The sequence below is a fragment of the Cricetulus griseus genome, chromosome 3, assembly GCF_003668045.3.
Source record: "Cricetulus griseus strain 17A/GY chromosome 3, alternate assembly CriGri-PICRH-1.0, whole genome shotgun sequence".
NCBI lineage: Eukaryota > Metazoa > Chordata > Mammalia > Rodentia > Cricetidae > Cricetulus > Cricetulus griseus.
This window is the reverse complement of record NC_048596.1, coordinates 200,681,380-200,705,736: the sequence shown is the minus strand read 5'-3', so window position 1 is coordinate 200,705,736 and position 24,357 is coordinate 200,681,380. Positions and strand designations below refer to the sequence as shown.

At 44.2% G+C, this 24,357-nt stretch overlaps 1 protein-coding gene across 2 annotated transcripts; it reads left to right on the top strand.

Moving 5' to 3' along the window:
- Positions 1 to 23: 23 nt before the first annotated feature.
- Positions 24 to 24,142, top strand: Taf5l (TATA-box binding protein associated factor 5 like). Of its 2 annotated transcripts, none has more exons than XM_027404856.2 (5): positions 24 to 177; positions 11,881 to 12,025; positions 15,465 to 15,569; positions 19,400 to 20,124; positions 22,298 to 24,142. In XM_027404856.2, exons 2-5 carry the CDS (start codon positions 11,884 to 11,886, stop codon positions 23,093 to 23,095), a joined length of 1,770 nt encoding a protein of 589 aa, XP_027260657.1. In that variant the 5' UTR covers positions 24 to 177; positions 11,881 to 11,883; the 3' UTR covers positions 23,096 to 24,142. The 2 variants fall into 2 exon arrangements, with proteins under 2 accessions (XP_027260657.1, XP_027260658.1); XM_027404857.2 differs by lacking the exon at positions 24 to 177 and adding an exon at positions 295 to 474.
- The last annotated feature ends 215 nt before the right edge of the window (positions 24,143 to 24,357 follow it).

Sequence of the window (24,357 nt, the reverse complement as noted above, 5' to 3'; positions counted from 1 at the left end):
GTGCCCGCACCGTCAGGCGGTCATGGGGCGGCCACCAAAAGCCGCGGGCGCGGTAGGACGTAGCGCTCGGGGACCCGGCTAGCCGGCCGCGGTAGGAAGTCCTACGGCGGGCAACCGATACGGAAGCAGCCGGTGCCGAGGCGGCGGCGGGGCAGCGGGAGCCGCCTGGGATGTTCAGTGAGTGCGGGCGGGGCACGGGGAGGGGGGAGGGGACGCGGGGGAGGGGCTTCAGGCGGGCGGCTCCGCGCCTCCCGCTCGCGGGGCGCGCGCATACCTGCGCAGGCCCGAGCGACCCCGCACGTGGCGGCCCCGGCTGCACGCTCCCGGAGACCCCGCGGCCCCGCCGGGCGCCCTCGCGCGGAGCCAGCCGCGAGCTCACGAGGGCGCTCGGCGGAAGTGGGCTGCAGACGGCCGGCTCCCGGCTGCCGCCGTGAGTCGCGGACCTCGCAGGCGCTGTGGCTCCGGCGTCGAGAGGTGAGTTCCCCCTTTGCTGGGACCCCGGACTCGCAGGTGGATGGCCTCGGGTTTCCCGGGAGTCGGGACCAGATGTTTGGAGACCCGCTCCAGCCTGGTCGGGAGGTAGTAGAAAGTGAAGTTGGAAGGGATTCCGCCTAACTCCAGATTGAAGACTCCTTGGCTCCTGAAACTCGGAGGGGCGGAATGTCAAGGATGGAGTTGGTAACCGCAAAGGTTAGGATTGCAATCATGTAGCTAGTTAGCTGCCTCAGTTTCTCCTCCTGTAAAATGGGATGGTAATTTAAGACTAGACTCAGCTGGTAGTGGTGGCGCACGCTGTAGGCTGAGGCAGAAAGATTGCTGCGAATTCCTAGCCAGTCTGGTCTACAAAGTGAGTTCTGGGCCAGTCTACGCTACAGAGTGAAACTTGGTCTAGATATATATTCACACATGTGTGAACCTTGTTTTATGAATTATAAAGCAAATGTTAAGCGGGGGGAAAAAAACCAAGTCACCTTGTGCCTTCAGTATTTTGCCATCAATAACAAGTTAAATTCGTGTGTTTTGGGACAGTCCTTTACAACTGTGTACTTCCGTCACTGTGAAGAGAGGTGAAGGCCTCTCCTAACTGCTTGGTAACTGATTATTTTCGTTGTTTCTACACTGTAAGAATCTGTGAAAGACGCCGGACGGTGGTGGTGTAGCCAGGCGGTGGTGGCCCACGCCTTTAATCTCATCACTCGGGAGGCAGAGGCAGGTGGATCTCTGTGAGTTCAAAGCCAGTCTGGTCTACAAGAGCTAGTTCCAGGACAGGTTCCACAGCTACACAGAGAAACCCTGTTTCAAAAAACCAAAAAAAAAAAAAAAAATAGGAAAGACATCTGGAGACAGAGGAAGGGCCTTTGCTTCCCCCACACTCACTTGTTTTAGCTTGATCTTGTGTGATGCCAGCACTATTCATTTCACAGTACTTGAAGTCACGTTTCCAGCCTTCCACATAACCATCAGCATCTCAAGTGGTTAACTTCCAGGTGCTCATTCTCAGAGCAAGCATCAGTGAGTGGTTGCCCTTGAACTCCCCGAGGAGTCCAGTGTGGGATCAGTGGAGCATGGGGTGCTGTAAAGAGTGTAGGTTCAGATGCTGCATCCAAGAATTGAATGATTTTGTGCAAGTTGTCTGACTCCTCTCCTGCCTGGTAGGGTTTTGAGGGTCAAAGCAGACAGATAGTATATGGGAAGTAGTTTAGGATGGTGTCCAGCAATGGAAGATGTTAAATAAACCTTAGGTGTCAATAGTAGTGTGTGAAACACAGCAATATGACAAATACTATGATAGTGCTCCAGACTTGGAGTGGAGAGGCAAAGATGAGGAAGCCATGGGATGATGAGGTAGCCAGGCTGTTGAGCATCTGGGTTGTTCAAGCCAGGTGAGCATTTGTGAGGATGCTTCCATCTGTTGGAGAGGGATTGACCAAAGACTACATAAAAGGTGAGAATGCCTGTGGAACCCCCAGTAAAGTGAGAACTGAAAATCTGTTCAAGTGGGTAATAGGCAGTTCAGAGCAACATGGGATGATACCACTGGGTTTTATTTTTAGCCTCCACACCAGTGACAGCAGTAACTTTTAAAATGAGTGCATCACATTGGTTTTTTAGAAAGAATGCCTGTAGTAGAGTGATGTTGGGTTGAAGTAGTTCTCTACTTCTGTGTCTAGGTTAGTACAGATAAATTTCAAAGCTTAGAGAACACTCCAGCAAGGCATGCAGAAACTATATGTTATTCTAGACAGTATTCTTTCCTAAACACCATATTTTGGTATATGTCATGTACCAGATTAGAAGAAGGCTGGTTTCTCTGAGAAGTCTCCCTATGATTAGAGGGTGTCATTCCATGTTGTGGTCTCTGCCACCAGGCACACTTGGTTGTTTCTCCAACACCAAGATGATCTTCAAGAGGGCATACCTGGCTGAAGCAAGCCCAGTAGTGCTGGTTTGGGACTTTTATTCAGTCTCACCAAATTAGATAACAAAAGAAAGACAAAAAAGGAATGTTCACTAATGATTGCTAGGGTCATGTCTCAGAGAGCACAGGTATAAATCACACATAATACACAGAAAACAAGAATGATGACTCATTCTTGTGATCCAAGTGCATTGGAGGCAGTGGCAGGGCATTAGAAAGTTCAGAATCAGGTCGGCTGGGGGGGGGCACTTTAACCAATTGATGAAAAAGTGCTGGCGATGGTGGTGCACACCTTTAATCCCAGCACTCGGGAGGCAGACACAGGTGGATTTCTGAGTTCAAGGACAGACTGTTCTACAGATCAAATTCAAGGAAAGCCAGGGCTTCCCAGAGAAAACCTGTCTGGGGGGGAAAAAAAAAAAAAAAAAAAACCAACCAAGCTAGCTTGGACTGAGGTTTCAAGCAAGAAAGGAATTTGAAAATTCAAGAAGTGCTGTGAAGACCCGGGATAGCTTGGTGATGGAATGCTTGCTTAGCAAGTGGGAAGCCTTAGGTTTAATCCCTATTACTCCTCTACCCCCAAGAAAAACTTAAGCAGTTACCTGGTGTGGCTTGGTAGATAAGGTAAAATGCTTGGGAAAGTCAATTACATGTCTTACTTACTTTGACTTTTTTGAGTCAGGGTCTTACTGTGTATCTTTGGCTAGCCTGGAACTCACTTGCAACAGTGTTCCCATCTGTGCCTCCCCAGTACTGGGATTAAAGATGTGCCATGATGCTCACCTGGAAAACAGAATTTGATAATCCATAATGGTTTTGTTGATTATGGATACTGGTGCTTTAAGATGTATAAATAGTTGGAACAAAATTATACCACATTTTGATATGTATATTGGCATGTCCTTCTATGTCAATGAAGTTTTATATATGTGATAATTTGAATGACAGTGGCACTGTAGGCTCATATGTTTGTATATGGTGTGGGTTTTTTGTTTGTTTTGAGACAGGGTCTCTCTACGTAGCCTTGGTTGTCCTGGAACTCACTATGTAGACCATGTTGGTTTGCCTCCTTCCTGGGTGCTGGGATTAAAGGTGTGCATCACCACAAACCAGGATTAACCATATCCAGCATAGTTGATATATTTGAATGGTTGGTCCCTTGGTGGAATGTTTGGGGAAGGAGGTCTGTCACTGAGGGTTGGTCTTGAGGTTTCAAAAGCCCTTGCCAGGTCTGTCTGCCTCAAACTTGTGGATAAAATTGTTGAGCCCGAGTTACAAGGATCCCCAAAGAGACCAGGGAGACAGACCACCGATGCAAATGCACAAGGTTTATTAAATTGTTTATCCTACCGGGAGAGGGACCCCCGTCTAGCAAGCTGACACAGCAGCCTCCAGAGGGGGTAAAGTTCCCTGTCTCCTGCTAGGTTTTAAAGACAGAAGTTACAGGATTACATCAGAAGGTATGGGTTGGTTTTTGATTGGTTGACATTTGGGAACAATCAGGAAAATGTCTCAAAGTCATATTTTGGCATGAAATACCTGTGTACCAGGTATTCTCATTGGTCAGTGCTGAGAGGGAACATTCTGTGGTTTCTATGGGTTTGTCTTGTTACTTGCAGGTGGTCTATTGTTCATAGATACCAATAGTTTTCGGAACTGTATTCTGGAGACTAGGGGAGGTTTTGGTCTCCCCTGGAGTTTCTTTTGTTGCCAAACAGTTCCCAGGAACTAAGCACCTAGGAGGCTGGGGGTGGGAGAGGTCTGGAGTTTCATGTGTTCAGTTTTGTCCCTAGACTCCTGCAGGCCAGAGGATCCGAGTGTTTCCCTGTGTCAGAGGCCTATGTGTCTTTTCTGTAGCCTGCCATGGCTGCTAAAGCAGGGGCTGAGTATTAAAGTAGAAATAAAATACTTGTGGCTTTCTTGGTTCCTAGAAATTACAAAAGCCATAAGCCTAAAATAAGTCCAAGCAGAAACTAGATAGCACTCAAACTTTTAAGTCATAATATAGTTCATGCTACCTGTCCCTTCAGAAGCCAGTAAGCAGGATAGGAATTGAATATAGCCTTATTTAGTGTGTTAACAATCTGAGAAGACAGAGATTCATAGTCTGTGTTTTGGTTTTTTTTGTTTTTGTTGTTCCGAAACAAGGTTCCTCTGTAGCTTTGGAGCCTGTCCTGGAACTCGATCTGTAGACCAGGCTGACCTTGAACTCAACAGAGATCCACCTGCCTCTGCCTCCAGAGTGTTGGGATTAAAGGTGTGAGCCACCACCATCTGACTAAGATTCATATTCTGAAGTTTCATGTTCTGTCTTAAATCTCATCTCCAGGCCAGCAGAGAAGACGGTGTTGAGAACACAAAGGTGTCCGTCACTCCAGGACTCAGTCTTGACCCTTTGGTCAGCCCTGTTTCTGAGACTTATGATGCCTGTGCATCTCTCATTAACTCTTCTCTCATTATGGGTGTTTGAGCATAGGTGTTACTACTTGAAATGTGGAGTCAAGTTAATTTCTGCTAGTGTCAACTTTGTATTCCTCCAGGAGCATCTGAGCTGGGAGGGGTTAACTCAGAACAAACTAAGCATTAATAACATTGTGCACAGACTCCTTTTATATTATGAAGTATATGTGTCTTTCTAATACAGAAAATGAAAATACTCCTATTTATTCCTTCTGTCCTGCATTGCTTTTTTTTTTCCCTTCTATTTGAGACAGGGTCTTTAGCCCTGACTGTTCTAGAACTTGCTATGTAGAAAAGGCTATGCTATGTAGACAAGGCTATGCTTGCTCCATGTGATGGCACAAGGCTATGTAGACAAGAGATCCACCTGCTTCTGCCTCCTGGGTACTGGAATTAAAGGGCATCATCACAGGCTATTTCACATCACTTTTTTTTTTTTTTCTCCTCCATTGTAAAAAAACCAGTATCACTCTCTACCCATGGCTGGCCTATGTCTATACTATATTCCTAGGCTGGCCTCAATGCAGTTCTTTTCCTTAGCTTCCCCTAGGACTGGAATTCCAGGCATGTACCATCACTCCCAGTGACTCCCTTTCTTTTTCTTTTTTGGTTTTTTTGAGACAGGGTTTCTCTGTGTAGCTTTGGAGCCTATCCTGGCATTCGCTCTGGAGACCAGGCTGGCCTTGAACTCGGAGATCCGCCTGCCTCTGCCTCCTGAGTGCTGGGATTAAAGGCGTGGGCCACCAAAGCCTGGCCTCCTATCAGTTTAAAAGTTAAGAAAAAACCCTCCCACTGGGCGTGGTGGTGGCATGCATCTTTAATCCTAGCACCTGAAGGCCCTGAGTTCAAGGGCTCCATGGACCCTTGCTACCAAGCAAGTTCCAGGCCAATCAGGGCCACACTGTGAGACCCTGTCGAGAGGGGCAGTGGGGGGTGGGGAGAACGAACCCTCTCCTGGGTAGACTCCCATCTGGGGAATAGTCATGGTAAGCATGGACAGCCTGCATTGGAACAAGAAGAACTTAGAGGTAGGTGGATATTGGGATAGTCCAATTGCAAAGTGCTTTGTGCTGTCAGCAGAAAGTACAAATGATTCAGTCTAGAAGTAATTCTTTAAAATAAAATAGGAATTAGAGATTTCTTAAAGGGGGCAGAGTATCTTAAGATTATGACTAGGTTTCTTGCTTTTTAATGATGGGTAATAACACCATTAAGTTAGCTAGGAGGAAGCTGAGGTAAGACCATTGTTCCAGTTTTGAGACATAGCTTGGCTATAGGGTATCTCAAAGGACAAGTTAAGCAGTATCTAGCCCAGTCATGTGACCATAAAGGAAAAGGGGAAAGTAACTTGCATTAAGATAGGAGGTGAGTAGTACAGTCTTTCTCAGCAGCTTCTTGAGGCCAGACATGGTCAGCCAGCTGGATAAGGAGACTGATGTGGAATCTCTAGGTTAGGATGTTTTAGACAGTTGAGCAGAGAAGACATGGAAATCTTGAAGGTGGTGATGGAGAAATCAGTTTGTTTTGTTGTTGTTGTTGTTGTTTTTCCTTCCCCTTTTGAGATTTTGTGTGTGTGGTCTGCACACCACATGCATGCAGTGCCCTTGAAAGCCAGAAGAGGGTGGCAGGGCTTCCAGAGACTTAGAATTATAGACAGTTGTGAACTGCCATGTGGGTTCTAGGAATTGAGCCCTGTTCCTCTGGAAGAGCACCTCTAAGCCATCTCTCCAGCCCAAGAAAATAGTAACTAATGTTGTCTCTTGGGTGTTGTGACTCCTAGGTATGAACTTCCATAGATGCCACCACCAAAACTTCAGGTTCTTCCATTTCACCCTGAGCCCTAACTATAGCCTCATTTACAAGATCTTCATTTCTTAAGGACACCTTAGGAGAAGTGACACCACTTTAGAAGCATATTGCAATGTCTGAGCAAAGAATCACTTTGAAAGACAGTCATGTTTGGAGGTAGAAATAAGATCAGAAAAGTTCAAGACCCTGCTCAGGGGTTACGTATAATGAGTTTGAAGTCAGCCTGGGATACATGAAACATAATCTGTTTTTGTTCTTGCTTTTTTTTATTTGAGACTGGGTTTCACTATATAGCCCTTGCTGCCATGGAAGTCACTCTAAACCAGACTGACTTTGAACTCAAAGAGATCCACTTGCCTCTGCCTCCAGGGTGCACCACCATCACCCAGCAGTGAGACATAGTCTGGAGGGGGAAAGTCGAGGTTTTTAAATTATATGAATATGACTGAAACTACATAGTGTGCCTCAGTTATTTCTCAACTTTGACTTATTTTTTCACAAAGCTAATTGAATATACTCTCATAACAGTGAAAATAACTGGATTTGGGCAGGGGGGGGAGGGGGGTGTCCACTTAGATGATCTTTAGATAGATCTCTTGCTCCATGTGATGGCACATACCTGTTATTCTGGTACTTGGAAGATGAGGCCAAGAGATCCTGAGTTCAAAGTCATCTTCAGAGACTGTAATCAACTTAGGCTGTAAGAGACCCTGTCAAAAAACAAAATCAAACAAACGGGGCAGGGATTAAATTAAATAGTACCTTAGCAAGTACTTTATATGACATCTCAAGCAAAAAGTATAAACTTCTAGACTATATAAAGCATAAATTCACAATTGAGGGGGGAACCTACTTTTTTTAAGCATAGGTTCACCATTAGAAAAAAATAACTCAGTTTTCCATACTGTTGTTTTAAAAAACAGCGGGAGAAAGAGTCATGCTATCATGCCACAGAGCTCTCGTGGACAGTTTTTTATTGAGGGAAGGGAAGTGGAAAAGAGGGGGGAGACCAGCTGCTGGGGGACAGGAGAGGCAAGGAGAGGGAGAGAGGTGGGAGAGGGAAAGAGATTGGGAGGTGGGCAAGGCCTGTCTTTTATAAGGTAATGTATTGAATGTGCATAGGAGGTGCTCTTAGTGGTTGCAGCTGAGGATATATGCTGTCAGGACCCCAAGGACAGGCCAGTACAGGTACCTGAATACTAACACATACCCCCAAAACTGGCCCATGTATAGCAGCAACTCTTAGGGATCTAATTTGAGGATTGTGTAGAAGTTAGCTTCCCTGGATTCATCTTGAACTCATTGTACTTGAAGCTTCTATTCTAAAGGAATGAGTTATGTTTATAGTAGTTTGTAGTGATTTTGTAAAAGTTTAAAAATATAAAAAAATAAGCCGAGAGATGGGGCTCGTGCCTGCACAATGGATCATGAACCGTGGAGGGTACATTAAAGGTAAAGTTTATTACAGGTGGGAGGAGAGACCAGAACAGAGCAGAGAGGAGAGAGGGGTGGTCGACCAACGGGAAAGACAGGAAGAGGAGAGAGCCAAGATGTGGGCTAGGGTTAAAGGGGGAGCTCCTGCATGCGCATAGTCCCTACACAGCCCTGTAAGGAGTGACATAGCCATGACGTGGCAACGCAACACAGGGCCCTTTGTGCTGCTTAGGTATCTGCCTGAACCTTTCAGTATTATGTTGGCATCTCACAGGGCTGAGTAGTTACTACTTGGCTTGTCTTAGTAGACAACTTGGTGTGTTCTCTACGCACTGTATTTGAAGTGGTGAGGCGGAGATGAAATATGATGGACCAGGGTTACCAGGCCCTGCTCCAGCACCCTCATTTTAGGGAAGTGTAAGAGAAGTCTGCACTTTGTCCTTCCTGGTGATTACTTGGAGTGATCATGTAAGACTTGACATTTCAACTTTGTTGCGTGTTCGTGGAACAGAAGCAACCTTTTAAGATACGGAAGAGAAGGTTATTTGGAATCAGTTTTATGTAAATTGAAAACTGAGACGTTTTGAAATTTTATTAAGATTGTATAATTATATCCAAACCCCTTTATTTTATTAGTGTTTTATTATGATCCCTGGAAAACTGGGCAGGTATCTCAAAATTGCAGTATAAGTCTCATGTCTGAGTCTTAAGAGACTTGGCTCTATTTTAAGCTACACACACACACACACACACACACACACACACACACACACACACACACACGTACGTACGTACGTCCATTTATGGATATTTATCATGAAAATCCGGTTGCTCTGAGACATTCATTCTTTCATTATTTTGCTTGAAAAATGTACATCAGAATAGAACCAGCTAAGCCGGTTGGATATGTCTGTGGTATTTGTGTTCCATGTGGGCTATAAACACAGTTCCTGCTGAATTCTTGCCTTGAGGTCCTTGGCCCAGAAGCTGGCTTACCACCTGTCTACAGGGAGAGCCTCTAGAGTAAAAGCAGTTGCATTTAAACTATCCCCACTTCACGAAGTTAATTTGGGTAAATTAATTTCATTTACAAACTCAATTCTCTCAATTCCAAATGTAGCTGAGCTTTCCTATTTGTATTTTGTTTTTAAACAAACTAAACTGGATTTTTATATAGCCTGGGGCTATGCTTGAGCCTCCTACCTTCACCTCCTCATGTATTAGAATTACAAATTTGGGACACCACCCTTGACAACTGTTTTCTTTTACAGCTTTAGCATCTCTTCCCCTCATCTGCATATGTATTGTCCTATTTCAAGAACACTTATCTCAGAGTCTGTTCTTCCATCCGTTGTCTTGTGTCTCACAGGAAGTATTTTTTCCCTGTCCAAAGGGCTTGATTGGAGCTAGGCATTGGTGGTACACTCCTTTAATCCCAGCACTTAAGGCAAAAAGGCAGGCGGATTTCTGAGGACAGTCTGGTCTAGAGAATGAGTTACAGGACAGCCAGGGCTACACAGAGAAACCCTGTCTAGGGAGGTTGTGGGGGAATGGCATGATGGGGAATGTTTGTGAATTCACGTGGGTACATCATAGTCCCATGTCACTGAAAGCTCACAGTGGAAAATCTGGAAAGGTCTTAGTTTTTGAAGTGTAGAATTGGACTAGTTTAGTAGGGTTTGAAACTAGGCACTCTGGAAAACATCAGCAGGTATATATAGTATGATACAGGCAAGGCTGGATGTCTTGACTATCCTGATTGGGCCATACTTGGAAAGGGTCATGGAGTCACAGCTGCTGTGTGTATTTGAATCCCACCCCCACAATCAGAATCTCCAGGGCTGGGGTTACTTATTTACACACACACACACACACACACACACACACACACACACACACACACACACACACACACAGCCGACATGCTACTGGGATTCTTGTATAGCTGGATGAGCCATAGAGAATCACTGATGCAGTCAGAATGAATGATTGTATTGAATAGTGGCCACAGAGAAACAATAATGATTTTGGTCTTACTAATGGACAGGAAAAGAGGTCTCTCAAAGTATCAGAGCCCTTGTGCTCGCAATAAAAAAGCTTAATTAAAATAGCTCATCAATATACTGGAAGAATAATAAACCGTCATGAAAGGGAATGTCAGTATTGGGAATTTATCCGTGCTCTGTTACATGACCAAATTATAGCCTTGTCATTACAGCAATCACGTCTCCTTTCTGGCAGATTTCTTGTTGGGCTCTTTGTGTAACCCAAGAATGAAATTCATAGATAGCATTATGTCCATCTCATAGTTTAATAGGGTCTGTAAACATTTTGTTTGTAATAAACATATGTTTTTATCTATGTGATTCTACCCTCTGTGTTCTCCTTGCTGTGTGATTTTCAAGAAATTGAAGGGTTGATCTTCAGAATATCCTACTAATCTGTTTAGAAGGAAAAATACATTTACAGATACTCTGGAAGCAGTGTGTTAGCCAAGTAACCAGGGAAAATGTACTTGACTATTCATGCATAATACACTCAAAAGAATTGCAGATGAATAATAATTAGAGTTAAAGTCTTGAAAAGTATTTAAAGAAGAAGATAACAGCGGGAGAGATGGCTCAGCAGTTAAGAGCACTGGATGATCTTCAGGTGGACTGGGTTTGATTCCCAGCACCCCTGAGGTCTCTATAGTTCTAGGGGATCTAATACTCTCTTGTGGTCATTGTAGGTACCTAACAAAAGTGGTGTATAGACATATATTCAGGCAAAACACTTGTGTGCATTTTTTTTAAATTAATACAAAAAAATTTAAAGGAAGCATTCTTAAGAGATATTTATTAGGGATAGGATTTCTCTGGCTGTCCTAGAACTCACTTTGAAGACCAGGCTGGCCTTTGCTACCAAAGGGCTAATATTAAAGGTGCCATTATGCCTGGCAGGAAGCCACCTCTTTTTTACTATTAAGAAATATGGGCTGAGTGTGTTGCACTTGGGAGGCAGAGGCAGGTGGCTCTCTCTGAGTTTAAGGCCAGGCTGGACTACAAATTGAGTTACAGGCCAGCCATCACTACACAGTGAGACCCTGTCTCAAGAAAGAAAGATCAAATGAACTATGAGTGGGGGATAGAGTACTTACCTACAGGCCAGAGACCCTAAGAGCTACTTACTGTGTGAGCAGCTGGTAGCCTACTCTTTGCTGAGAACCTAAGTGGGCACTGACAACACCTGTTCCAGGCCAGCCACAGGACCCTGGTACCTGTGAGGTTGTAGAGTACTTACCTAGCTTGTGCAAGGGTTCCATCCCTAGAACCACACAGAAATATCTCCCATTACCAGGTTCTAGTTACCCAGTATCTGGGTTTCTCAGGCCCTTGATTTTACACTGCCCCCCCACACACACTTGAGCTTTTAGTAGGTTTGCTGCTAATGAATAGCTCTCTGACAGAGCAGTAGAAATAGCCTGAAAATCAAACTAGGTCTTTCTGCTTGATGCTAGGAGCACTAACGAAAAGGTTCGTGGAGCTGGTTGAATGACAGTGTTATTTGGGAATGATCTATGGGGTATGTTTCTATGTTTTCCATCAAAGAAGCAAACTATATGGCCTTTGGAAAAAATAGATAAAATGGAAGAGAATGCCATGTCAGAATTAGGGAACCCAGACTTGTGTCCTCACTGGGTCACTTCAGTATCCATCTTTTCAACTGTGTGAAACCTCTACCATCCCTTATAGTCTGCTTCTTATGTTCCTTCACAGGTCATGAAACGAGTGCGCACGGAGCAGGTTCAGGTGGCAGTGTCCTGCTACCTCAAACGCCGGCAGTACGTGGACTCAGACGGCCCCTTGAAGCAAGGCCTGAGACTATCACAGACCCCTGAGGAGATGGCAGCCAACCTCACAGGTACCAGGGTCCTGTGGCTGGCCTGGAACAGGTGTTGTCAGTGCCCACATAGATTCTCAGCAAAGAGTAGGCTACCAGCTGCTCACTCAGTAAGCAGCTCTTAGGGTCTCTGGCCTGTAGGCCTTTCCTGTTTCAAAGCTGTGCTCACTGGACTTCTGAGCCTTCTGGAGCCCCTGGCTAGAGCCATATTTCCTTCCTCAGAGCATCCAGATTGTTTTATATGTACCTGATGGTTTGTGTAACTTTTACTGTACAAGACCCAGAGTAATAGGTTCTCTCTGCTAGCATAGAACTCTGCTCCTAGAAATCAGGTCTATAAGGTGCTTGCATACTGTAGGATTGATGGTTGGAAGCACTTCTGAAATTTTTCAATTTTGGTTTGAAATCATGTTTGCTCAGACCTTTAATCCCAGCACATGGGAGGCCAAAATGGGAGGGAGGGAAGGAAGGTGACTCCATCAAGACTATCAAGTCATTGTTACCATACCTAAAGGTTGTCATCTAGCTGTTTTATGAGTTCAGGGTTTATGTGATAGTTTTCCTGCCTTCCATCTCCCTCTGGTTTTTTGAAACGAGTTCTTATAAGGCCCCTTCTCACCTTGAACTCTCAGCAAGCCTCAGCCTCAGGGGTATGGCACTATGCCTAGCTGATTTTCTTATACTGAATTTCTGAACAGTATTGGTGATTTGATGTATTTCAGTAAATTAGGTGATTCCGAAGGACACACTAATAGCTGTGTAGCATGGAGTTCTCATTGTTTGCATGGCCCAGCTCTGGCTCTTCTTCACATAGCCTGAGTGGCTTCTTCTCCCCTCTTTGTTCCTGGACTTTTACTTTCCTTGAACGTACTGCCTCTGCTCCATGCTAGCAGCAGCAGATTCTTTGGTTCCTTTTCACAGCACTGCTAGTGAGTGGCCTGTTTTCCTTTAGGGTAGACTCTCTTTACTGTGGAGAAAGTGATGAAATGTTTGAAACCTGAGTAGGTCCTTGAAATGAGAGTCTTGGCTTCATGGAGGGATAACAGAAGCTGTCAGAAATCTACCTCCATGTTCTGTTAAGGGATACCTGGCTGTTCTTCTCTGTTTCGGTCCCTCAGTCCCAGGTAACTGCCCTGGTGAGCAGTTACCTCCCTGCCTCTAGTGGATTTCTCTCCATTTACCAAGTTTGGAGCAACCTCTTATGAACTGCCACAATTCTTGGAGTGTCCTATTGCTGGGCAATAACTGCTTTTGTTGAGAAGGAGAGAGAGTACTACTGATGGATCTCCAGACATCACTCTGCAGTTTAGATGCAATGGCTTTTCAAGAGGCCAGCAGGAACAGAGAGAAGTTGAAGTGGGCTGGATTTTCTGATTCATGAGTGATTTGAATCATTGGTCTTCACTCTGCAGGCTTTCATTGCACATCTCCTTTAGAACTTGCTAGGATTCTATGGGACTGGAGAGATTGCTCAGAGGTTAAGAGCACTGGCTGCTCTTCCAGAGGTCCTGAATTCAGTTCCCAGCAACTACATGGTGGCTCACAACTGTCTACATGACAGAACACTGTATACATAATAAATAAATCTTAAAAAAAAAAAACTTAAATTGCTGCTAGAAATACATGCTGCAGTACAGGGTCAGCGAGTAGAGAAAATGGTCCTTTGCACTAGGTTAGCAGGGCAAGAGAGTCTTTCAAAGGCCTGGTACTCTCCAGATTATGGTCATGGTGGCCAGTAGCAGAAGGAATTAGCTGTTTTAAGAGTAATTATAAGGAGCACTCCTGTCAGGTTAAAGGAGGACATTTGAGATCTGGAGATAGATTTCAAGACAGTGACTGGGTGCTAAGTATCATTAAAGGGTCCAAGTTACAATTAGATACACCAGCCAAGAACCAGCATAGTCTGAGGGTAACCTGAAATCTGAAGGACTTTGACTGATGTTCTAGCTATCTTGATTTTGCTGGAAGACAGGAACTCTTCTTTACCTCCCCCCCTTCTTTGTACACTATGTTTTGATTCCTTCAGTTCTACTGTATTCATTACCATCCCTCCATCTACCTTCTAGTGGCTAAATGTGGCATTTTCTTCAGGTCACTGTAAAGATGACATCTTAACCCTTGGCCCCTAGCTTCCATCTGGAAGTCAAGGTTGGTACCACCTAAGTGGGTGCTGGCTGCAAGGAATTTGAGGGCAACCTTTCCATTTCTCCATTTGCAGAGCGTCAAGGGCTCTGAACATTTTGTGAAAGTTTGCCTTAAAGTTAAAATAGGAATCAAGAACAATATGGTGTAGACTCTTCACTGGATGGTTCAGAAAGCTTGAGTTTCTTTTTTAGGAAGCATAATTCAGGCCAAGTATGATGGCATACTCCTGTAATTCCAGCACAAGGGGCAGAAAGATTGAGATTCCCAGGTTAGCTGGGGGCTGCATAATGAGACCCTGTCAGAAAAAAGAAAATATAAAGTCAAAAAGTGCATGTTCGCATGCTAAATATTGAGACCCCAGGCTTCTTCATGTTAGCTGCCCAGAACACTGCAGCCAACCTTATTCCCCAAGAAGGCTAGTGAACAAGTTTGCTGGATTATGACCTGCCCAGGATTACAGACCAAAGACATTCTTTGTGAAACTCTGTTCATGCCCTCCTAAGTGATCAGGCACATTCCCATTATCCCTAAGGTGTCCTGTTTCACTGCCTTGGGGGAAATGTTTCTCTGACCACTGTGCATATCATAGTATTGCGACAAGAAGATAATGCTGCCTAGGGAAAGAGAACATTTTGCCAGGTAGGTGATGATAAAAAGGAATGTGAGCCAAATTAACTCTTTCCTTCTTTGGAAAAATATAAAAAGGAAAATCAACAAAAAGGTTGAAGATTAGGCTAGGTGTGGTGGTATACACCTTTAAATCCAGGGGAGGGGCAGAGGCAAGCAGATCTCTGAGTTTGATGCCAGCCTGCAGTCTTGGGGGGGGGGATTAAAAGTTAAGGAAACCTCCCTATTAGTAAAGCAAAAGGATGAAGTGTAGAGAAAAGATGTAAATGATTTTTAGAACTTCCAACTTTTAAATCAGGAATCTTGGAAAATTAGAAGGCAGGATCAGAAACAAATGAAGACTGTTGCTCTGAACTGGGAGGCATAATACCTCAAATTGACAGACCTAGCACATTGTAACACATCAGCGTAGACTAGATGTTTCAGATGAATTTCAGGGCTATTATGTGCCTATCCTCTCTTAGCTTAATTTATCTGATGCTCTCTAGCTTTTCATTCGTCTGCCCTCGTTTTATGGAGTGTCAGGGGAGAAGAGAGACAAACAAATATTATCAGCCTGCCCCAGTCTCCCAGAGCCCTAGAAAGTCTTACTTAGAGATGCCATTGGACTCTATGCCCTCTGTTTATCCTGCTGCATAGTGCATAGTAACTACATTCTTGCCTCTGTCTTGTGTGTCTCCTCCTTTAGTCCAATCAGAATCTGGTTGTGCCAATGCAGTGTCTGCAGCCCCTTGCCAGGCAGAACCTCAGCAATATGAAGTACAGTTTGGACGACTGAGAAGCTTTCTTACTGGTAAGTCCTTGTTAAGAAACCAAATAATGTAGATATCCCTCAGAACCTCTTGTATTACAAGCATAGTGTTAGGTTCTAGGGAGTCTGGTTCTTTTTTGTTTGGTGGCTGTTTGTTTTTTCAAGACAAGTGTTTCTGTGTAGTCCTGGTTGTCCTTAAACTTGTTCTGTAGACAAAGCTAGCCTCAAACTCAAAGATCCACCTTTCTCTGCTTCCTGAGTGCTGTGATTAAAGGCCTGTGCCACAGTTCTTGTGTACAAACAGAATTTCTGTGAAAGTTAGATCTTGATGTTGAAGTTTGCAAGGATAGAGAGAGAACTCTGTGTGTCCTATTCACTGTTTGCCTGCAGCTTTTGGCTTTTGACTTCTGAATAAATGAAGGACAAATCATCCATAGAGAAAGCATCCTTTAAGTGAAGTGAATTTGAAATGTAGACCATCTTTCAGAGTAGTGCTCATGATTTGGATGAAGAACTTAGCCATTATCAGTTAGGCAGGTCATAGATGAAATGACCACAGAGACACAAAATCAGTGGATTTGTGTTCCATTTGCTTCTTCTTGATGCATTAATGTGAGTTTTTAAAAAACAAAACAAACAAAAAATAAACAGTTGCTTAAGAGGAGCCATTTAGTCCATGGTGGTAGCGTACACCTCTAATCCCAGTACTAGAGAGACAGAGGCAGGCAGATCTTAAACCATGTTTTCTGGTCCTGAGATGGCCAGTATTAACTTAAAATTGAGGAGTTGCAATAAGAGAACCATGTTGATTCTGAGTACTAATCTTGTTGAATTCCTTCTGTAATCACCTTTTATAAGAAATAAAAAAGCATACTCTGCCCTGGAAGGACTGAGAATAATTAGTGGATACTGGTTTAGTGTCACACACATCTAATTCCAGCATTCAGAAGGAAAAGACATGGATTTCTGTGAGTTTGAGGCCAGCCTGGTTTACATGATGAGTTCCAAGCCAGCCAGGGTTATATATTAGTGAAGCCCTGTCTCAAAAAGTATATAAATAATTTGAACTTATCCAAGAATAGTGGCACCTTAATACATGAGAAGAAGGGACATCAGGGACAGTTCGAGAACATCCTCATAGCAAATTTGAGGCTAGCCAAGGCTACAGGAGACCCTATGTTAAAAACAAACCAAAAAAAGGCTAGAGAGAGATGGCTCATTATATAAAGGTGATTGCCGGGAAACCTAACACCCTGAGCTCAATCCCTGAGAGCCACTATAGTATCAGAAGAGAACTAAAATACTATGGGTGCTGGAGAAATGACTGGTTCAGCAAGCAGTTAAAAGCCTTTACTAGGGCTGGAGAGGTGGCTCAGAGGTTAAGGGCACTGACAACTCTTCCAGAAGACCCAAGTTCAATTCCCAGCAACCACATGGTGGCTCACAACCATCTGTAATGAGATCTGGTGCCCTCTTCTGGTGTGCAAGCATGCATGCAGATAACTGTATATATAATAAATTAATAAATAATTTTTTAAAAGGCCTTTACTATTCTAACATAGGAACCGAGTTTGATTCCCAATACCCACTTCAGCAGCTCATAGCTGCCTGTAGCCCAGTTCCAAGGGATTCAACTTTCCTCTGGCTTCATGGGCACCCACTTTGATGTAGCTTGCATGCATGGGTTCACACACACAAATATAAATAAAAGCCTCAAAATTTTAAATAATTTTCCCTCAAGTGAATAGTCCTTGTGTTAATATAATGGTAAATATGCATATGAGGAGATCGACCTAAATTAAGTCTCCATCCATTCTATGTGTAGAGTCATCCTATGTTACTTGACCCCCCATAATAGAGAAACCTATGTTTACATGGTCTAATGTTTTTTTTGGGGGGGGGGGGTGGTCATACTTTTATACAAAGTAAAGATTTAGTCAAAAAGCATCCTATGTTTAAACTGAAAGGATAAGACTATTATATCTCAGAATAGCTCTGGACAAGTGGTCCAATGCTGTAATCCTAACACTTGGGAAATAAAGACGGGAAGATCAGAAATTCAGGGTCTTTATGATAAGGATTATATTTGTAGTAAGCAAGAATGTGGAGGTAATGAAGGTTATTCTTAACTAGCTTTGGTTTATTAAGTTTTTAAATGGATATATCTATTGCTCTGCTATGGAGTTTTCTTGCCTTGATGGTGGGGAACAACTTTAGCCTACCTTTAATTCATTCAGCATGTGTTTGGGTTAAGCACTGGCAGGGTGGTATTGTGATTTCCGACACAACTGTTGCCTTTGCAGAATATCCTGTTCAGTGAGGAAGCCCAAACATGATTCAGCCAGACACATGTAATTGTATCATTGAGGGGGGCTCTGTGTTCTCTTGTTCTGGATGTGGTCTGCTCCATAATAAATAATTCTGGGATGACCCAGTATTAATATGTAGTTTTTAGTCATGAAGGTATAGGATAATTTTATCACAGACCAGGCTAATTTATCAGAGAATCCTTCTCACATTGAGTTGGAACTATTGGAGTTTATGCTGGTGCACATTTTCAAGATTGCATCTTAGGTATTTACCTAGGTTCCTGCTCATGCTTTTTGAAAATGGGCTAGGGGAACAGCAGTACTGGCTTGCATTTTTATTTGAGTTACTTAAGCATGAACGAACATTACACTAAATATAAGACCTTTCTATTTCTCTAAAATCCAAATTCATTACAATAAAGGACAGGCAAAACCCAAAAAGCAGTGAAGTTAACAGTGGCTGTTAACAGGTGGATTTTGCTAAGACTAACCTCTGCTGCCCTCCAGTGTCTAGGAACTGTTGTGGCTCTAAGCAAGTTGGACTTGGCTCAGTTGTTTGGTACATGTGCCTTGAGGGTGGCTGCCCCTTGCCCCTCACGGTGTATCTACAGAGCCCTACTCTTACACATTCTGTCCTCACTTGCACACATACATAGGTGCCAAGTGCACCTCTTTTCTCATCCGTGACAGTTAAAGCCTGACTTAACAGCATTCGTTATCAAAGTTTTTCAGATTAGTGAGTCGTCTCAATGACCAAAAAGAAAAACCTTATATGTAATTTATCACTGTGAAAGGGCAGTTTCATATTTTTCACCAAGGAATTCAAAGCTTTAAATGCATATTGTCATCATCACATAGGACAAATCAGCCTGGATACCAATGAGCTTTGATTTTACTCTTGGCTACAGTACTCATAGAACCAAGACTAAGTGCCATTCAGAAGTTTTCTGAGTCACATTTTTACTGTGTATTCCTGACTCGTCTGGAACTTAACTGTGTAGATCAGGTTGGCCTCAAACACAGCAGTTCACCTGCTTCCAAGTGTAGGAACTAAAGATATGCACCAGCAACCCTGGCTTGCCACCTGGAAGATCTTGAACTTACTTGGGTTTCTAGCTTGAAGCTTATCAAGGTGAAAGTCTTTGTGAAGAATGCAATCTGCCTAGAACCCATCTAAGGATCCTCAGAGGCCTGGGTTTCTTTTTTCTGGGGAGGCAGTTCAGGACAGGGTTTCTCTGTGTAATAATAGTCCTAGCTTTCCTGGAACTAGCTCTGTAGACCAGGCCTGCCTCTGCCTCCCAAGTGCTGAGATTAAAGGCGTGCGCTACCACCACATGGGTTTCTGACTTGAGAAATAATGGGAAGGAGCTGGACCTGACCACAGCTGCACAAGGCATGGCCAAACCCCCCAACCTTGACTCAGAGTCTGCCCTTCTTCTTTGATTGGGGAGACTTTGAAATTCTAGATTCTGTGGGCCGGAAGTGTTGGGTAACTGGCTCTAGGAGGATCCGCTTGTTTCTCCGGTGTTACTGAGTATGAGTTTTTGGTGTTTCTCATTGCAGATTCTGACTCCCAGCACAGCCATGAAGTTATGCCTCTCCTCTACCCCCTCTTTGTCTACCTCCATCTCAACCTGGTCCAGAGTGGCCCTAAGAGCACAGTGGAAAGCTTCTATAGCCGCTTCCATGGAATGTTCCTACAGAATGCGAGTCAGAAGGACATCATTGAGCAGCTGCAAACAACGCAGACCATCCAGGACATTCTGTCAAACTTTCAGCTTCGTGCATTCCTGGACAACAAATATGTGGTCCGTCTCCAGGAAGATAGCTACAACTACCTTATCCGCTACCTCCAAAGCGATAACAACACTGCCCTGTGCAAGGTGCTTGCCGTGCACATTCACTTGGACGTGCAGCCTGCCAAGAGGACAGACTACCAGCTATATGCCAGTGGCAGCTCCTCCCGCAGTGAGAGCAGCGGCCTGGAGCCACCAGATGTGCCCAACCCTATTCTGCAGAATGAGGCTGCCCTGGAAGTCTTGCAGGAGAGTATCAAGCGGGTCAAGGATGGACCTCCCTCCCTCACCACCATCTGCTTCTATGCCTTCTATAACACAGAGCAGCTGCTGAATACTGCAGAGATCTCCTCTGATAGCAAGCTTCTGGCTGCTGGGTTTGACAACTCCTGCATAAAGCTCTGGAGCTTGCGGTCCAAAAAGCTGAAATCAGAGCCCCACCATGTGGACACATCCCGTATCCGTCTAGCTTGTGACACTCTGGAGGAGGAGGTAGGGGTGCCATTTATTCTTTCTTGTAAATCCTTCCTATTAGAGTGTTCATTCTAAACCTGACCTCTCACCAAACAGTACTCTGTAGTCCCCTTCCTAGGCAGCCAAAGCTGGATTCATGCCAGATGATATAGCCATTGAGTCCCACTCATGCCTGATAAATGCACATTAAACCCTTCTCCCAATACTCAACATTATTTATGAGTGGACAGTGTTTACCACTGTCTGAAAAGCAGGTGCCATCATTGAGCCTAACAGATCTTCAGCTGATACTGACTTAGGGATCACATTACATGTCTGTTGTTGTATGCTCTCAAATGTGTACTGTGCAGGTTCAAATAGTGAGAAACAGCATTGGTAGTTAGGGGGTCCACATTTAAACAGTAGTGAATATTGTCTTCCCCTGCAGAAATCTAGGCTGTTTCACAGCCTTGTCCAAAATAAGGACACTGATGTACTGTGTGTCTAGCTCTGTATGCCAAGAGTAGTCTCAGCCCCACTTTGAAAACAGACATGGATTGTAGAACTCTGGTGTCTTCTCAGTCAGTGCAATAACCTGTTGTCAGGTGGAGTGGCTAATCTGGGATGGCCAGTGACCTGAGTTTCAGTTACCAGAGTCACTACTGTATAAAAACTTGGGCTGAGAGAGTTAGCCTTCATGATCAGCATTTCTTGAGCACCCAAATGCTTTTGCATTTCTAATTTGAAGTGTCTGCAGTAGCCATTTTGAGTATTTGTAGACAGACACCAGTGTTTTAACTCCCTCAAGTTTTGTGCACATTGAAAGCAGTTATTTTGCTTTGACTTAGAGTTTTCTAGTAGAAAAAACAGTGCCTACTAAAAAGGTGTTCTTTTCCTGTGCAGTAACCAGCAAAGCTGAGTGTTAAGGAATCTTGATTGTCTTCTAGTGTTACCCATTGTAGTGGAGAGTCACACCTGTATGTTCAGGAGCTTCCCTGTGAGGGAATAGAGGGGAAATGGACTGATAGCCTGCAGCCTTGTGGGAAAGGGCTGTGGGAGCACACTTTATCTCCAAGTGCTATTGTGGACATTTCCTCTGTTTTTTTTTTTTTTTTCCAAAGGTGACATGAGTCACTGGGCTCTATTGTAAGCTTCCCCCCTCCTCACTCTCACTCTCTATGTTAGACCAGGCTGTCCTCAAACTTGGAAACCTAGCTGCCTCTGCTTCCTGAGTGCTGGAATCAAAGGTATGCGCCACCATGCCTTACTGTCTTTCTCAGTCTATGGTTTACTTTAGGAGATACGGATGAGACTCTCCCTTCCTATCCTTTTTTTTGTTTTGTTTTTTTGTTTTGTTTTACTGCACCCCCACCCCCAAGTCTATGTAATATCAAAATCTTGATGGTCCTCCTGAGTCCTGGCACTGTAGACATAAGTCACCATATGCAGCTTTTATCTGTCAGTGTTCATGGTCTATTGGTAGCTGTATTCTCTGACTCAAAGTTCCTATGCAATTTTGTTTTGGCTCAGGTTCTTGAGATTCTTCTAAAGCAGATCTTCCTGCTTTAGCTTTCTTGGTACTGTAATCACAGTGTATACTACCGGGCCTATCTCTAGATTTCATTAAATGTAATAGAAATGGAATAACTTGGCTACAAAATGATAAGAGCTGATGGCTGAAGAGAGCTCCATTAAGGAGAATCTATGAACTTTATATAAATTCAGAAGTCAGTGTTTTCAAAAGAATGAATAGTAGATGTCCCACAGGCTTGCCTTTCAGTCATATCCTCATTCGAAAATTAAGACTCACAAAAAGTATTTATCTTCAGTCTGATGTGGCCTATGGTTGGGCATGGTCAGCTGGAGTGGCCATGAAGGGCACACCCTCTGACAGGCCCTGCTCTCTACCTTTCCTCTTTCAGACTTATATTTCTTTTTTTGTTTGTTTGTTGGGTTGGGTTTTGGGTTTGGTTGGTTGGTTTGTTTGTTGTTTTTCGAGACAGGGTTTCTCTGTGTAGCTTTGGAGCCTATCCTGGCACTCTCTCCGTAGACTAGGCTGGCCTCAAACTCACAGAGATCTGCCTGCCTCTACCTCCTGAGTGCTGGAGTTAAAGGCGTATGCCACCAATGCTCAGCTCAAGCTTATATTTCTTGTGAGACCACTGAATATTTTCTTCTTGTGTGTTTTACCACCCCACCCACCATGTTCCAGGAGAGTGAGGAGGATAATACAGGCACAGAGATGAAGATCCTGCGAGGACACTGTGGCCCAGTGTACAGCACAAGGTTCCTCGCAGACAGCTCGGGGCTGCTCTCTTGTTCTGAAGATATGTCCATCAGGTACTGGGACCTAGGGAGCTTCACCAACACTGTGCTGTATCAGGGACATGCCTACCCTGTATGGGATGTGGACATCAGCCCCTACAGCCTATATTTTGCCAGTGGGTCCCATGACCGTACTGCCAGGCTGTGGTCTTTTGATCGGACGTACCCGCTGAGGATATATGCAGGACACCTGGCTGACGTGGACTGTGTCAAATTCCACCCCAATTCAAACTACTTGGCAACAGGTTCCACTGACAAAACTGTCCGGCTGTGGAGCGCCCAACAGGGGAACTCAGTGCGGCTATTCACGGGTCACCGAGGTCCCGTGCTTTCCCTTTCCTTTTCTCCCAACGGTAAGTACTTGGCATCCGCTGGTGAGGACCAGCGGTTAAAGTTGTGGGACTTGGCCTCTGGGACGCTTTTTAAAGAACTGAGAGGCCACACGGACAGTATCACCAGTCTGGCCTTTAGCCCAGACAGCGGTCTGGTTGCCTCTGCCTCCATGGACAACTCTGTACGTGTCTGGGACATCAGAAGCACGTGCTGCAACACACCTGCTGATGGCTCTTCGGGTGAGCTCGTGGGCGTGTACACTGGACAGATGAGCAATGTCTTGAGTGTACAGTTCATGGCCTGCAACCTCCTCCTGGTGACTGGAATCACACAAGAGAATCAAGAACATTAATTTTTTAATTCAGGTGGCAGACTTGGTGGGGCTGGAAAACTGGTCACAGTCCAGGACTTGCTAAAACTGAATCAGTGATTGCAAAAGAGCCCTCCCCTACCCCACACTCACCCAACACAGCTCTGGTGCACAAGACTCCAGTTGAGAGCTGTATGCTCAGGCTTGATGCCTCCTGGCTCTATGCAGGCACCTTGCTTTTGCATTTCCCTCTTCCCAGTAGGGTTACTGGAACAGTTGCAGAACTCCTCTGTAGCAGCTGTAGACAGTGTCTCCTGTGGCTACCCCTCAAGGGAAGTGGTGACAGGGACTAGGAAAGGAAGGGATGATCTAGCAGTCTTTCTTTTCCATAATGATAGAACCAGGATTTTTTATTATTATTAATAATAATTATTATTATTGAGGAGGAAACCTAGCATTGGCAGAGGTGTCTCTGCTTCTGTCTGCAGGTTTGACTCCTGGCACTGGCTATGATACTTGGAATTTTGAGGTTCAGGGAATTCAGACTTTGGTAGCCATGTATCAGGAGAAAGGGGTACCATATAATGTGCTTTTGCAAGCAGGCAGGTAGCTTAACTGAACATTGAGCTCTTGCAGTGATGGTGGGAGAGAAAGATTCTTTTACTGGCTGCACTCTGTCAGTACTTCTCTACCCTAGAAGAAATATTATGGTGGGCAGAGGATGGGCCTCAGCACTTGAGTCGATTGTCCAAGGTTCCATCCCTAGCACCATCAACAAAATTATGATAAAGAATAATTTTGAATAAATCTCAAAATAGGCTTAAAAGCTGGATTTCCAGATGACTGTTTATTCTGAGATGTGGCTTTTTGGTGTCTTTTTCTCCCTCAATGATCTGCTTCCACCCCTCACTGCAGTACCAGTATAGTGAACACAGGAATGAATCATGAGTGCACACTCAGCAAATATCAAACCATGTTTTAAGGACAAAGGAAGTTCTAATGTGTGGAAACGGATTAAATATTTCTGTTTTCTGAAAAGAGTTATTTTGTATTTTGTTTTCTATTAAAATGTATTTAGTTTCAAAAAAATAAGTGTGGCATCTCATTTATACTCTCAGAATACTTGTATCACTGGTCCTTCAGAGTAGTGACCAGAGCATAGGCAAGATCGGCCACAAAGCAGGTATGGTGGTCTGTTTTTGTATTCTTCTGAATTTACTTTTCATCATGTTCTTCCTGGCATCCAGTTGGATTACCAACAGCAGTAAAACATCCAATGTTGCTACCTGTTGATGAGAGATGAA